This window comes from Bidens hawaiensis, unplaced genomic scaffold (assembly GCF_021521415.1).
Source record: "Bidens hawaiensis isolate Kalapana, Puna unplaced genomic scaffold, B.hawaiensis_p1.1 tig00027298_1, whole genome shotgun sequence".
NCBI classification, from domain to species: domain Eukaryota; kingdom Viridiplantae; phylum Streptophyta; class Magnoliopsida; order Asterales; family Asteraceae; genus Bidens; species Bidens hawaiensis.
The window spans coordinates 94,062-110,047 of NW_027494406.1; the positions used below are offsets into that span (position 1 = coordinate 94,062).

The 15,986-nt window shown below is 34.4% G+C and overlaps 2 protein-coding genes across 3 annotated transcripts; one reads left to right on the forward strand and one right to left on the reverse strand.

Annotated features, from left to right (window-relative positions):
* The first annotated feature begins 2,530 nt into the window (after window positions 1-2,530).
* On the forward strand, window positions 2,531-8,516 carry LOC143575114 (large ribosomal subunit protein eL18y-like). The gene is made up of 4 exons (XM_077059561.1): window positions 2,531-2,643; window positions 2,726-2,854; window positions 7,985-8,167; window positions 8,254-8,516. Exons 2-4 carry the CDS (start codon window positions 2,792-2,794, stop codon window positions 8,410-8,412), a joined length of 405 nt encoding a protein of 134 aa, XP_076915676.1. The 5' UTR covers window positions 2,531-2,643; window positions 2,726-2,791; the 3' UTR covers window positions 8,413-8,516.
* A 3,154-nt stretch (window positions 8,517-11,670) lies between these two features.
* Window positions 11,671-14,983, reverse strand: LOC143575115 (uncharacterized). 2 transcript variants are annotated; one of them, XM_077059562.1, is made up of 7 exons: window positions 14,833-14,983; window positions 13,411-13,499; window positions 13,272-13,347; window positions 13,125-13,174; window positions 12,765-13,040; window positions 12,094-12,132; window positions 11,671-11,993 (listed from the first exon to the last, which is right to left on the reverse strand). In XM_077059562.1, the coding sequence occupies exons 1-7, from the start codon at window positions 14,975-14,977 to the stop codon at window positions 11,820-11,822; spliced, it is 849 nt and encodes a 282-aa protein (XP_076915677.1). In that variant the 5' UTR covers window positions 14,978-14,983; the 3' UTR covers window positions 11,671-11,819. The 2 variants fall into 2 exon arrangements, with proteins under 2 accessions (XP_076915677.1, XP_076915678.1); XM_077059563.1 differs by lacking the exon at window positions 14,833-14,983 and adding an exon at window positions 14,738-14,790.
* Between the last annotated feature and the right edge of the window lie 1,003 nt (window positions 14,984-15,986).

A 15,986-nucleotide genomic window follows, 5' to 3' on the forward strand; every position in this document is an offset into this window, starting at 1 on the left:
CGTTTGAGCTCTTTCAATTGGCATGTGCGCTTTTTAGATTTAAACAAACGAACATGAACCTAAATATTTGTCTTGTGAAAGAAGGGGATGGGGGTAGGTGACGGTTGTGGTTGATGCATGAGAGGGGAGGTTGGCAATGGTGGTAATTGGAAGTTAACCGGTGATGGAGTGGATTGGCCGGCGACAGAGAATAGGTAGAAGAAATAAATTAAATTATGGTTTAATTAGGAAATGATTTCACACATAAATGAGATGTTAGATGTGACATTGTCAAATTTCATTAATGGTAGTCAAAAGGTGGTTGGCCAAAGACATAAATGGAAGCCGAAATGCATAAATGTTTGCCAAAAGTCATAAATGAAAGCCGAAAAGACATAAATAGTAGGCAAAAAGCATAAATGAAAGCCAAAACGCATAACTGATGATTAAAAGGCGTAAATAGTGGCCAAAGGGCATATATGAAAGCCAAAAAGACATAAATGAAAGTCAAAAGACATAGATGGAAGTTAAAAGACATAAACGGTGATCAAAAGACATAAATGATGCCAAAAGGCACAAATGGATACCAAAAATGCATAAAATGGTAGCCAAAAATGATAGTGAAAATGCATAAATAGTAGCGAAAAGACATAAATGATAGCCAAAATGCATAAATGGTAGTGAAAAGACATAAATGATAGACAAAATGCATAAATGCTAGCGAAATGCATAAATGGTAGCAAAAAGATATAAATTATGGCCAAAACACATAAATGATGGCCAAAAAGGATAAGGGGTGGCTAAAAGGTATAAATGAAAGCCAAAATGCATGAATGGTTGCCAAAAGGCATAAATGAAAGATGAAAAGGCATAAGTGATAACAAAAAAGACATAAATAGTGAGCAAAAGGCAAAAACGATGGCCAAAAAGCATAAATGATGGTTAAAAGGTAAATAGTGGCCAAAAGGCATAAATGGTAGCCATCATAAATGAAAACCAAAAGACATAAATGGTGACCAAAAGGTATAATGGTTCACCAACATTATGTTTTATTAAGCGATGCTGCAAGGGTAATCTACTTAAGTAAACAAACATGCAAGTCTTGGATACGCTTTTGGAAGATTTTAATAGTATAACATAATATGTTGTGCCATATTTTAGAAATCTATAAACTAATGTCATTTCAAAAACAATTAATATGGTTGTAAACCTTAAACTCTAAGTTTTTATCTCAGGCGTGTTTGTGTTTGCAATAATCATATACTCGTTGAACCATATTACGTCTCGCCCTGCAATTCCACCTTGACGGGGTGTGACATCTTACCTTGCACTATCTAGTCAAACACAATGGTTATCTTACCTCTACATTATTTGAAACAATGGTCCTGCTTATTTAGTTGTTAATACCGCCATTAAGACCAACGGGTGTTTTCCCTGCATTGAGATCGCCTTAGATGACTTATAAGCCAAAACGGGTGCATAACTTAAAGCATATTTAGAAGCAATGATACAATAGCCATCCTATCCCAAAAATCCTCTTAATTGTTTCATATACAAATCTGCCACCAAAAAGTTCACTTTGACTCATTTTAATGTATGCTTGGTTGCATTTCTATTCGAACTTTGTATACAGTATGGTTGTATAAACATAGAGTGGTCAAAGTAAAAGTCAAACACAGTGGGTTGCATATATAAAAGCATGAAATGTATAACTAGAGGTGCACAAAAAAACCGAATCCGGAACCGGACCCGAAAAAAAATACCCGGAACCGGTTTTTTTTATAACCGGCTTTTTAATACCCGAACCCGTACCCTACCCTACCCGTAGGGTACGGATATGGTATGCATTTTGATATCAAAATCCGTACCTGGAACCGGGCCCGATTTATACTCGGTAAAACCCGAAAACCGGAACTGGTTCCATACCCGGAACCCGGTTTTTCAAATACCTGGTCTATACCCGAAATTACCTGAAAAGTACCCGAAAATGCCCCTAAAAATTGTAACCCCTTAAAAAAAATCCAATCTATACCCAAAAAAAACCCGGAAAAAACCCAAAAGAACCAAACAATAAGGTTTTTTCAATACCTGGAAATAGGGTATTCGAATACCCGGTTCTATACCCGTCCCGAACCCAATGCATAGGGTATGGCTTTTAGAGACAATACCCGAACCCAACCCGGGTATTACCAATACCTGAGTTTCCAATACCCGATCATACCTGAACCCGGTTCCATACCCCAACCTAGGTATTTAACAGACCCGATTTGTGCACCTCTATATATAACCACCAAAACTGATGGGCCATTGGATAAGAAAAGGTTACGGGCCATACCCAATATTTAAAATGGGCCTGTTGGCTACCTAAAACCCAGCCCACATCTCACAGTCAACATTAAAACATATACCCTAGCACCACTTCCATATCCACTGGACTCACTCACCGTTTCCATTTCTTTTTGCAGCAGCACACGCCGTTCCCATGGTACGTCACTCTAACAAACCCTAACAACTTATTGTTATAGCTAACTGATTCTGTTATAGCTAACTAATTCTGTTGATCATCCTGTCTAGGGTATAGATCTGGTTGCTGGTGGCAAGAGCAAGCGGACCAAACGCACCGCCCCTAGATCTGATGATATCTACCTCAAGCTTCTCGTCAAGGTATTATTATTATTATTAAAAACATGCATACATTTTGTAAGTAATGGTAGTTAAGAGCAGCTGTTGTTTTTGTTTTGGTTAGCTTTATCGGTTTCTAGTTAGGAGAACTGGAAGCAACTTCAATGCGGTGATTTTGAAGAGGCTGTTCATGAGCAAAGTCAACAAGCCTCCGATTTCGTTGTCTAGGTTGATTCGGTTCATGTCCAGCAAGGTATCATTAGTTTTGATTGGATTACAACCGCTTATATGTGTTTAATTGCTGCATTTATAGGAGTTTACTGAACAGTTATGCACTAGTTCATATGCTTTAGCATTATTAAGTTAAGTTGTTATATTTTATAGATTTTTGTCGGTTGTTATTGATGCTTACTTGTGTTTCTTACTATAAGCCGTAAATGTGTGGTTGTTATTATGCATTTGCTCCAAATTTCACATTATTTTATATTTTTATATGTTTTAGCTTTATATTTTGTTGATTACTTTTATCAATTTTTATGGATGTTTGCTTGGTTTTATCAAGACTTGCTGTTAAAGAGTTAATGCTATTTGATATATGCTTTTAAATTCAAATTAGTTTATATGTTTTACTATATAAGGTTATTTTACTAATCTCGTGAAAATAACGCTAAAAGTGGCGGAAGGTTAATCAGGCATCATGTGGTGGCGTTGATAGCTGAAAGACAAGGGTACATGCACCACTCGGCCGGTGTCCCGGTGGTTGAGTGTTATGTGCCTTATGTCCAAGGCTTGATGCAAAACTACTATCGAGCCGGGGGTCTCACCGGAAGCAGCCTCTCTATTCCTACGGGGTAGAGGTAAGGCTGTCTACATCTTACCCTCCTCAGACCCTATCATAGCTTTGCTATTGGTGGGATTTACTGAGTACGATGATGATGATGATGTTTTACTATATAAGGTGTGAAATTTTTATATGTTATATCAGTTTTTATAGATGCTTGTTTGTTTTTCTTGTGATTTGCTGTTAATGTATTGTTATTTTTATTTGTTCCACACTTTACATTACTTGATATGTATGCTTTAAAAATGTGAAATTGTTATATTTGCTTCAAAGTTTTTGTTTCCAAGGTTTTTTTTGTTGATTGCAAGTTTCTCATTAATTCATATGTTTAGCATTATAAAGTGTGAAGTTCCTTTATAATTTTTATTTTTCTTCATCTTTTGTGGATACGTGGTTGTTTTTCTTGTGACTTTTAGTTAAATGTGTTATTGTTATATTTTGCTCCAAAATCACTCTTCATAAGATATATATTTGTTCCAAGTTTTACGTTAGGTCATATGTTTTAGCATTATAAAGTGCGAAATGTTGGAATAAAAAGAATAAAAAAGAAAGTCAACATATATTAATATAATTAAATATAAAATTAATATATATCAATATAAACATCTTATGTCACGATGGTTAATAAAAAGAAAAAACAGTTTTTTCTTTTTCATATTAACCCTAATAGATTAACCATCATCCCCAACTCTCTGATCATACGTTCATCCAATCTTCATCATCGATTTCTTCTTGAGTACACAAGAATACTTCAATTCATCTCTGTGCTAACCTTGGTGAGCGATTGGCAACATCTATTTGTACCTCGGTAGTGCTCAAATCGCTTTTAAGGCAGTGTGATTACACACGACACAGGTTCAATTTTATTATTGCTTTTGGTTATTCAATTGTTTGGCAGATTTAGCTGATTTTAAAAATACAACTAGTAAAGGAGGTAAGCATTATTATGTGACTTTTATTGATGATTATTCAAGATATACTAAAGTTTATCTCTTAAGGTCTAAAGATGAGGTCGACAAAACGTTTATGATTTATAAATCTGAAGTTGAAAACCAACTTGATAGAAAAATCAAAGATTAAGATCTGATAGAGGTGGTGAATATATTACTAACACTTTTAAAGAATTTTGTGAACAAAATGGTATTATACATGAGTTTAGTGCACCTTATGTTCCTGAACAGAATGGCATAGCCGAACAAAAAAACAGAACCCTTAAAAAATATGATGAATGCTATGCTTTTAAGTTCGGGGTTATATGATAACATGTGGGGGGGAGCTGTTTTATCTGCTTGTCATGTAATTAATAGAGTTCCACATAAAGAAAAGATAAAACACCATATGAACTATGGAAAGGCTATGCTCCTAATTTAAAATTTATTAAAGTGTGGGGGTGTTTGGCTAAAGTTGATTGCCTGATTTTAAAAGAACCAATATTGGATCTAAAACTATAGATTCGGTATTTGTTGGTTATGCTCAAAATAGTGCTGCATATAGATTCATGTTATTAAGTGATAGAACAATTATTGAATCTAGAGATGCTGAATTTTTTGAAAATGAATTTCCCTTGAAAAGACGTAAAGATATTGTGTTATCTAATGCTATATTGTCTGCTAATAAACCATCTTCTAGTTCAATTAATGAGATTATTGATAATATTGAGCCTAGAAGGAGTAAGAGATGTAGAACTCAGACTAGTTATGGACCAGATTTTGTTACAACTTTTTTAACTGAAAACTTTCAGATTGATATGCTTAATGAGGAATTTGTTTCTGTCTACTTGATAGAAAATGATCCTAAAACTTATCAGGAAGCTGTAACTTCTGATGATGCTAGTTTGTGGAAAGAGGCAATTGAAAGTGAATTAGATTCTATATTATTTAATAATACTTGGGAATTAACTGAATTGCCTAAAGGGACTAAGCCCATTACTAGTAAATGCATTTTTAAGAAAAAACTAAGACCTGATGGGACTATTGATAAATATAAGGCTAGACTTGTAATTAGAGGGTTTACTCAAAAGAAGGAATTGATTATTTTGACACATATTCTCCGGTAACTAAGATCACAACTATTAGGTCACTTATTGCTTTAGCATCTATACATGATCTAGTTGTTCATCAAATGGATGTTAAAACAGCTTTTTAAAATGGTGATTTAGATTAGGAGATCTATATGTTACAACCTGAGGGTTTTATTATTTCAGGTCTCAGAGAATAAAGTATGTAAACTTAAAAAATCTTTATACGGGTTGAAACAAGCACCTAAAAAATGGTATGAAAAATTAGACAATACCTTAAAAATGGATGGTTATTTGGTGAATAATTCTGATTCGTGTGTATACTCTAAAACAATTTGAATCAAGATATGTCATTATATGTTTATATGTGGATGATATGTTGATTTTTGGTGCTAATGTAAATGATGTCAATAAAACCAAATCTTTTTTATCATCTAAATTTGAGATGAAAGACATGGGTGAGGCTGGTGTAATTCTAGGAGTTAAAATAAAAAGAAATCAATATGGTATTTCTTTAAATCAATCACACTATGTTGAACAAGTACTTAAAAAGTTTGGTTATTTTGATGTAAACCCGTAAGAACTCCTTATGATCCTAGTGTACACCTTAAAAGAATAAAAGTGAAGGTGTATCACAACATGAATATGCAAGGATCATAGGAAGTGTTATGTTTTTAATGAACCACACTCGACCAGACATAGCTTATACATTTAGCAGACTCGGTCGTTATACACATAATCCTAGTAAGGAACATTGGGATGCCCTTCATTGATTATTAAGGTATCTTAAAGGTACTATAGACTTAAGTTTGCATTATAATAAATTTCGTGCCATGTTAGAAGGATATTGTGATGCTAATTGGGTCTCTGATAATGATGAAGTTCTACTAGTGGGTATGTGTTTATGTTAGGAGGTGGTGCAATTTTATGAAAATCTTCTAAACAAACATGTATTGCACGCTCCACTATGGAGTCTGAATTTATTGCTCTTGAGTTAGCAGGGCAAGAAGCAGAATGGTTGAGAAGTTTATTAGGTGATATTCCACAATGGGGAAGAGAGGTAACTCTTATTCCTATTCATTGTGATTCACAGGCCGCTATAGGTGTCGCCAAGAATGATGTGTATAATGGCAAGAAAAGGCACATACGCCTGAGACATGGTTCAGTAAAACATATGTTGAAAGACGGTGTCATGGCTTTGGAATTTGTGAGATATGAGAGAAATTTGGCAGATCCATTAACTAAAGCATTGACTAAAGGTTTGGTCTTATTAACGTAGAGGGGGTTGGGGCTTAAGCCCAATAGTGAGGATCGTATGGTGGGCACCCACAGTGGTCAAACGAAACCATATGAATCCTTACACTACATGCTCATCCCTATGGCGAAAGGTAGTGTTTTAAATAAAGGTTGAGAATTATCTCTTAATGAATTCATAGCCTAATGAGGTGGTTCTTTTAGACGAACTTGATGAATTCACCGAAAATGTGTAGAGGTTGAATATTCTTATGTTCTTAATGATTTCATAACCAAAGTGTGAGTTAGTCTATGTATGAGGTAGACTTTTAATTGAAATCACCTATGTGAGTGTGAAGGTGAGGCCGCTTTCTATAAGAGATATGGGCTATCTCTTTAGATCACTCATGAATTCCAAGGTTTGTAAATGGCCACATAATTTGTTGTAGTACCGCGAAGATTGAATAGAACTCTGGGTTTGGTACGTGCTGTGGGGGGTCTCATATGAATTCATTAAGTTCAAGAGTTATTCACTTAATGAAATCTAATGTTGCCTCACTCCACTACGTGTTAATAAAAATCGTAAGATATTAACACTTAAGTACAAAACAAGCTCAATATATGATCAGAATATTTTGAGCTGTTGTGACTATCTTTTTGTGGGGGATTGTAGGAATAAAAAGAATTAAAAAGAAAGTCAACATAAATTAATATTATTAAATATAAAATTAATATATATTAATATTAGACAACATCTTGTGTCACGGTGGTTAATAAAAAGAAAAAAACAGTTTTTTCTTTTTCATATTAACCCTAATAGATTAACCATCATCCCCAACTCTCTGATCATACGTTCATCCAATCTTCATCATTGATTTCTTCTTAAGTACACAAGAATACTTCAATTCATCTCTGTGCTAACCTTGGAGAGCGATTGGCAACATCTATTTGTACCCCGGTAGTGCTCAAATCGCTTTTAAGGCAGTGTGATTACACACGATACAGGTTCAATTTTATTATTGCTTTCGGTTATTCAATTGTTTGGCAGATTCATCCAACACGAAATTGGTATTTGTTATATTGCTTTTTGATTTTGGTATTTGTTTTATTGCTTTTGATTTGCTGCTAATGCATTTGTTATATGTTTTAGCGTTATCAAGTATGAAATCGGTAATTGTCATGTGCTTTCGTCACTCTATGAATGCTTGCTTGTTTCTCTTGTGATTTGCTGTTAATGTGTTATTGTTTTTTGATTTCCTCACTGAATTGTAACTGTTGGTTTATAAAAACAGGAAGACAAGATTGCTGTTGTTGTGGGTACAGTTACAGATGATGTTAGGGTTCATGAGATCCCATGCATCAAGGTTACTGCTCTCCGGTTTACAGAAACCGCCAGGGCAAGGATTGAGAAGGCCGGTGGTGAATGTTTGACCTTTGACCAGTTGGCTCTCAGAGCTCCACTTGGACAGAACACAGTATGTCGCCACAGTGTTGCTATTTTGAATGTTTGACACATGAACACATTTGATGGTTCTTAATTCTCAAACGCTGGTTGTTGCAGGTTCTGCTAAGAGGTCCAAAGAACTCTCGTGAAGCAGTTAAGCACTTTGGAAAAGCGCCAGGTGTCCCACACAGTCACACCAAACCCTATGTGCGATCCAAGGGAAGGAAGTTTGAGAAGGCGAGAGGAAGAAGAAACAGCAGAGGGTTTAGAAACTAAGTTATCTTCAATGGTACTTCTTGAATCCATGTCATGTTTTATACGATTATCTTAAATTTTATCACCTGTTAAGGTGACCGATGTGCTTGTTATGATTAAATTTTTGTTGTGTAGGCACTTTTTTGTGTTGTTGAATGTTTTGTATCTTAGACATGTTTTGAGCACGTTTGTTGGGATTTATGCTGAATCTTTAACCGACAGCGTGTGATGCTATTTTGTTATGATTTGGAATTTATGTCATTTTAGATGCAACAATTTTCAACACAACTCTTTGTTCATGCATTTTAGCATATTATCAACTAGCTACGTTATCTAGCATTTGACCGGTTATATTGAGATTAAAAATGTTAAAGAAATATACCTGACACTAAAGTCAGTATAAGTGAGTCTAGTTCTGTTTTTTCTATAGTTTACTTGCATTTTATAACAATTAATTCATTATCAAACTAAAATTTCTTAAATCTCTCTTTACCAATTTTGCTTATTTTCAACAGAAGCTATAAATAAGGCAAATAAGCGAGAAGTGAATTGAGGGCGTTTCTGTTGGTATATACTATTTTATTTTATATCTCTAAATTATCTATAACAATAATTTATTCCCGATAATAAATTCGGGGGGGTTGTTGTAATAGACACTGTGCCTAATATTACCTATTACCTATTACCTGGACAATGCCTATAAGAACAAACCCCGAATAAATGCTTTGTGAATAATATTTGGGATTCTGTTTTCTGGCTTGCAAGTCATCAAATAATGTGCCATATATTCACAGGACATGATATGTGACTGCGATTCATGTATTAATATTCCATGCGTGCGCCATACTACCATTTATAAAATGTTCAATTTTACGCGTATTTGACACGTATAATCTAAGATCCATGTTAACTTCATTTCTCTTTATAAAGTGAGCGCCTTTGAAAGTAAAGTTTCATAATCTAGTCATTTTTATAAAGAAAGTTATTTTTAGTTTTATGAAATGAACGAAATGTCTAGTCAAACACTCACGTATGTAGGATTTATGACTACTTTAACAACCTCGTCTTTTTTATATTACCCATATACAATGTTCAACTCCATGTATGAATGGAAAACATCTTTATTGGTTTTATTGGTTCTATTTCCTATTTTTTATGAAGAGAATGAATCTTTTTATCGAAGGATCAGAAAAAAAAGGGTGGATCTCCTGCGGGAATGATTTGGAAGAGCCAAAACCAAAAATAGTGGTATTTGCTAGCAACAACATAATGGAGGCAGTCAATCAATATAGATTGATCCGAAATCTGATTCAAATCCAACATAGCACCCATAGGTACATAAGAAATGTATTGAATCGATTCTTTTTAATGAATAGATCCAGTCGCAACTTCGAATATGGAATTCAAAGGGATCAAATAAGATATTAGCACTTAGATTTCAATTATTAAAAATAAGAATCTCTTTAAAAGATATTAGCACTTAGATTTCAATTATTAAAAATAAGAATCTCTTTAAAAGACAGGAAAAAGAATTGGTAAAAAGATAAGTGATGATGATATTTTAATTTTGCTTTGTTAGTTAGATTTGGTAAAGTGAAAATTTGCAGTTTTTGATAACTAATACCAAAAGGAACAAATTATAAAAATATTTGGTTTTAGTGAGGGTTGAGACTCAGCCCATGACTTTGTGCATTGCTATCCTCACATTTAAAAGCATAGATTCATGTAACTTTAATATCATTATATTCTCCATACATGCATACATACACATACGTATATACACGTATATTTATATCTGCGTACGTATAGTCGTATACGTATACAACTAGCTACCTTGCTCTATATATATCTGGCTTCAACCATTTTTCCTCCCTCACTACTAAATTCAATATGGCTGTCTCAAGTCACATCCTCCTCCTCTTATCTTTCACATACATGGCTGCCTTCTCCGCGGCTCAAGCTCCGTCAATGTCGTCAATGATGATGCCCACTGCACCATCACCGGTAACAACGCCACCAGTGACCATGACACCACCACCAATGCCCATGACCCCACCACCAATGTCCATGGCATCACCACCAATGTCCATGACACCACCACCAATGATGATGCCATGAGTCCAGGACCATCCATGCCGACGATGCCAGGCTCCCCACCAGAACCTTCTATGTCGCCTATGGAACCATCCATGACGCCTGGAACTCCCATGATGCCGCCAACCACTCCTGATAGCAGTGCTGTTATGCATTATTCTAGCATGACCATGTTGGCATTGTGTGGAGGCCTTCTTTTCATCTAAACTAAGAAACATTTGTTTATTATGTACCATTTTTCGTTCTGTATTGTGTTTTGTATTTTCGTCTTATAGTTGTGATATGAAGAGATTCATCGTGTGATGAATGTCGGACATTTTTCATATTTTGTAATAAAGAAAGCTCGATCTGAGCTGAGATTATTGTTGATCCAAATCTCCAATAGCCATAGATCGAATTAGTTATCGATATTGTTTCTAATCAAATTTCAACAAACTAACTATTCCATTGTAAAACAAATAGTAATCAGAATGAACAAAATCAATATGACACCCAACTCGCGAATCATCTAAGTTTATTCGATTTACGAGTCCACTGAACCATGCTGTTGAAGATGGAGGGATTAGGGCTTGCCAGTGTGACGAATAACAGGTCGGAATAGGTGGTTGAGGATGAAGGTTGAGACAAAGTATCAAGAGCAAGATAGTGATGTCCACATGCTATGTTGCCTATCTCTTGTGAGCTAAGATCTTTTTTATGCCAACAAGATTTTATAAACTATATGCATAAATAAATCAATAAATAAATAGAGATAAATAAGTGAAATATTCCAAATGCATTGTGGCTTACCCACATAAACTATGTTCAAGTATTTATTCCTTTCTTTTTCAACCAGAAAGTAATAAATAATGAGCATATATAGAATATTGCAAAGTTTTAGAACCATTCATGTGTCAAAAGTTTATCATCTATTCGCGTATCTATCCGCACATGTTTAGAGAGTTCTGGTTCCGCAGTGGACACAGGTGTAGACTTACATGTTCTACAAAAAAGTTAATAAACAGAGAAACCGGTTGTATCCGGTATTAACCATAACAGGTATGGTAAAATCTTTTATGGTCCTTGTTTTAAAAGACAGCAAAGCAAATCGATGGTCCCGTAAAACATGGAGCCAAAAAAGAATGGAGCATATATATTTTGTACCTGTTACATGTCTGTCAAACCAACTAAAAACACAAAACCAACAACATTAAATGCAGTGCACTCACATATTAGGGGACCAGCTACAGCTTGCATCATTTGTTTAAAAGCGAAATATGTCATCTATCTAATGCATTTTTTTTACAAAACATGCCCGTTATTCTGACCCGGTCAGCAAAAACAAAACGACCCGGTTACCTTCTCCGTCTTTGTCTCCTTCGACACTCGAAACAATCACTACACCCTGATCCTGAGCCCGAGTAGACTTTAAACTTGTCTGGTGAAACTTTTAAGTCTTCCACTAATATTCGCTGAAGCTTCTCATTTTCTTCTTTAAGTTTCTCAAGAGCAAGTTGTTGTTTCAGGACCTACATATTACATAACATTCGCGGTCAAACTTGCGACTTTTCAACTTTGAATTCGAATTTTGAATATTACATCCAACTTTGAATTTGAGTACAAACATACCAATTGAATTATATCCTTCTCAGACTGCAAGGGTCCAGCCTACAAAACACAAGACTTCAGATTAAACAGCGCATACTTTACGCAATCAACAATGTTCTTTCATCATTAAAGCACATCACAATCAATTGGTAATATATCATCCAAATTCCAATATAACTCATTTAGACTTGATAAGGCCCATCATGGTCAATAAGGCAATTTAAAATCAAGGGTGTAAAAAGCTCAAATCAAGCTCTGAATCTCGTTTAATAAATGAGCACGAGACCAAACTTCATTACCTAACTTCACTAGGATCTCGAGCCTGTCATTTATACAAATATAGCAATTTTATTTAATACAAATATTATTATATACAAAATAATGATAAAAACAACTAAATATTATATATTTTATATATTATGTAATATACACACACACACATATAAAATTACAATTTTCAATATAGAGAATAAAATTATATAGCGTAGATGTATACTACAATAAAATAATTAACAAATAACAAACAAGCCAGGCTCGGCTAGGCTCGGCTAGGTTCGTTTAGAATTTTACACCCCTCGTAATAATGCATCATCCAATAAAACGTGTTAACACCTAATAAGGCCCCGAGGGTCACTTAGGTAGCATATCGAGGTCTACAGAATAAAAAGAATAAACGTGACACGGTTGCATACCTGACTTTTTGCTTCACCTTCTATAAGGGGACTTTGCAAGAAATTACTGATGACCTTCTCCGTACGACTTGCATAAGATGAACTAGACGACGAAAATTTCTCATTTGTGCTTAAATCTCCGTCTTTAGTTGTAGATCCCGTTGCTAATTTCATCATATTTCCCATTGGATTTAAGGCACTGTTACCACTTTGTGATAATTGAGGAAGCATGCCTCCAGCAACACTTGACAAATTGTGTGTCACACCAAATTTCATCATCAACTTTGTAGCGGTTTGCTGAAACATTTCAAGTCATATAAGATTTAAAACACTTTACAACATGAAAACATAAGACTAGATAATCATAAAGAAGTCGCATACTAAAAGACTAGTTTGAATTTGATGCATGACTCCAGGCTTTATCGCAATACCTGTAATGCAAATATTATTTTTCTTTATTTATATTCAGTCACACGAGAGATAACCAAAAAACCTTAACTTATATTTTATAATATTTAACGTGCATACCGACTCCGAAACCATGGCCGAAACCAACTCCACATCCGATGCCTGCTTCAATGTTTTTAGCTCCAACCTTTTTTAACTGCAAGATTATAAATGAATGATCATGATGTTCTATATAAATATAAGAGCTGGATTAGCTTACAGAGTGGTTAACATGTCTTCCTACTCCAGAGAAAACATCGGATGCTCCTCGAGCCGCAACCATAACTTGATTTAATACTGGTATTGCACCTGATAAAATAAAAACAAATCTGTAATGTATTTTGTAACATATTTTATGTCATATATACATGTTTGTGAATATACAGTTTGGTGGACTATGAACGCATATGCTGAAACAGAATTCATTATGCTGATTGAAGTGTAGGAGTATGAAACTATGAACCAATTGTTATGTTATAACGAAAGTTTCTACTTTTAATACTCTATGCTGTGATTTCAACCGATTTCACGGGCTTATTTTTTTTATGTTAATCAAGTTTTCTAAATCTAGTTTTATCTCTATTTAAACCCACTATGTAATTGTAACTGTGTGCCTGAGCTAATAAAAAAGAAACCGTAGTTGGCTAGTAAAACAAACTATAACTCATCGTTCACATATAAAGCGGGTTAGAAGTATGAACTATGCGCCTTTCATTCTTCAAGGGATGCACATTTCCTTGTAAGCGATTGTGATGAATAACAGAATCATAATACATTATATGAAAAATAACTGATACCTATAAATCAAGAGGGAATTATAACAAGCAAAGTTGTTTGGATGCATTGCATACGCAATATAAATCAAAGGAAACTGAAACCTAGGAGAAAAATGCATTTATCTTGGTTACATAAATAAAATATGAAAAATGTAAATCATAAGTATATCATAAAAAAAAACATAACAGACTTTGAAACCAAAATCAATAAATCATGAGTAGATTATGCAAATAATAATAATAATAATATTAATAATAATAATAATAGTAATAATATATAACTCAAATTCGTATTATTCTGTTCGAGATGCCTAAATGGGAACACCTACACCCCTACTAGTTATCAGACAGATAAACCGAAATTTGAATTGCGTTCGGTTAGAATTCGGATAATGAACACACCTACCAGTTACCAGACAGGTAGAACTAGAAGGCAAAATCAAGTCACCTATCTATTTAGTGCATATGCACTTGCAGCTGCTAAAAATGAATTCTAGGTTTTAAACTCACTGTTATTAACCATCATTGTTATTCATCATCTGCACAAATACAACAAACCGAAAACGAACTGCAATCCTACAAATAAGTTGCAGCTTTTATCTAATCAAAATCACATCAATTTATATCAAATTTCACCTACATTTTCATTAAAGTTAACAAATTTATAACCTCAAGAAACACAACTACATATTGCAATCAACCAAACAAGATTTAATAACAAAACAAACCCAAATTTCAAAGAATCCAACATATACAAATTAAACAACATACATGCATCATGTGTTTTCTGTTCTTTAGGTTTAAAAATACCCCCAAATTTCATCTTGTTCTTCAAACAAATAATAATAATAATAAGAGTTAGTTACCAAGATTTAAAGGCCTGCCAACGCCGATACCAAGACCACAGCCCACGCCAAATCCGGTAAATACTTGACCCACTTTCAAAGTAAACGGATTCTGAATACCTTTTGACACAATAATTACACTGCTGCTGCTGCTATTACTTTCCATATTTTTATAAATACCCACTTCAAGAATCTTGATTTGAGGCTGATTTAAGCTCAAGATACAAACTTTATTCAATTATACTGCACTGCCGCCTATGGATCAGATGATTTCATTTTTAAAATTATTATTTTTATTATTAGTTTGGTGTTTGGAAAACTGGAAATTATATACATGTTATGAAGGGGTTAGCCCAATTGCTAACACTTATGGGCCAACTTGTAGCCCAGTCAAAGGCCCAACACACAATGAACACAAGAGATTAGCATGGTTCGGTTAAGGTGACCTATGTCCACGGCTGTAAGCCTGTAACTACAATATTTTCCTTTTTTAGCTCAAACACTTACACGGAAGGTTTAAATGAAGATAAAACTAGGTTTAGTAATGTCTGTGGAACCATGGATCAAACAAACTCCTTCAGCTTGTGTTTTGGGTTAGTAATGTCTGTTCAAGGTCCTCGTCTTTTTGTATGGATCGTTTAAGTCTTTCAAACACTTTTAGAAGAAGCAGTCACACGGAGGTTAAACTCTCTCTCTCTCTCATATGTTTCAGCACTTACCTTCCCTGTTTAGTTGACCTTCGTATATAACGCGACTTGTAAATTTGCTATTATGCGACTTGCAAATTTGCAACACAATACACACAGAACTAGGCCAAAGGAATCATCGATTGTGAATTGCGAATTTTTCGTTACCTTTGTCCCTAGACCAACTATTGAGGTAAGGGAATATGTTAGAAAAAAAAGTGTCACATAGGCCATGGGGATTTCATATTTCACATTTAATAATATATAAGTTGTGTGGTGAATTCTGAAATGTTATGAGGTGAAGATAAATTGTTGGCTGTAATTAAAAAAAAAGTAATCAAATGCACGTCCCTTACACCCACGACCAACTCCAGCTTTCCACAACCTTCCACGTCTCATAACACCTCCTATAAGACTATATGTTGTAGATGATGACTAGTTAATCAAAAGTGATGTCATATCACTACTACGTAGATGATGGGTATTAAC

Coding starts and splice junctions, on each gene's coding strand:
- LOC143575114 (XM_077059561.1), top strand. CDS start 2,792: ATGAGCAAAGTCAACAAGCCTCCGATTTCGTTGTCTAGGTTGATTCGG. Junction 2,855..7,984: donor TTCGGTTCATGTCCAGCAAG/GTATCATTAGTT, acceptor TTATAAAAACAG/GAAGACAAGATTGCTGTTGT. Junction 8,168..8,253: donor CTCCACTTGGACAGAACACA/GTATGTCGCCAC, acceptor TGGTTGTTGCAG/GTTCTGCTAAGAGGTCCAAA.
- LOC143575115 (XM_077059562.1), bottom strand. CDS start 14,977: ATGGAAAGTAATAGCAGCAGCAGCAGTGTAATTATTGTGTCAAAAGGT. Junction 13,175..13,271: donor CGGCCATGGTTTCGGAGTCG/GTATGCACGTTA, acceptor TTTGCATTACAG/GTATTGCGATAAAGCCTGGA. Junction 13,041..13,124: donor AAATTCAAACTAGTCTTTTA/GTATGCGACTTC, acceptor GAAATGTTTCAG/CAAACCGCTACAAAGTTGAT.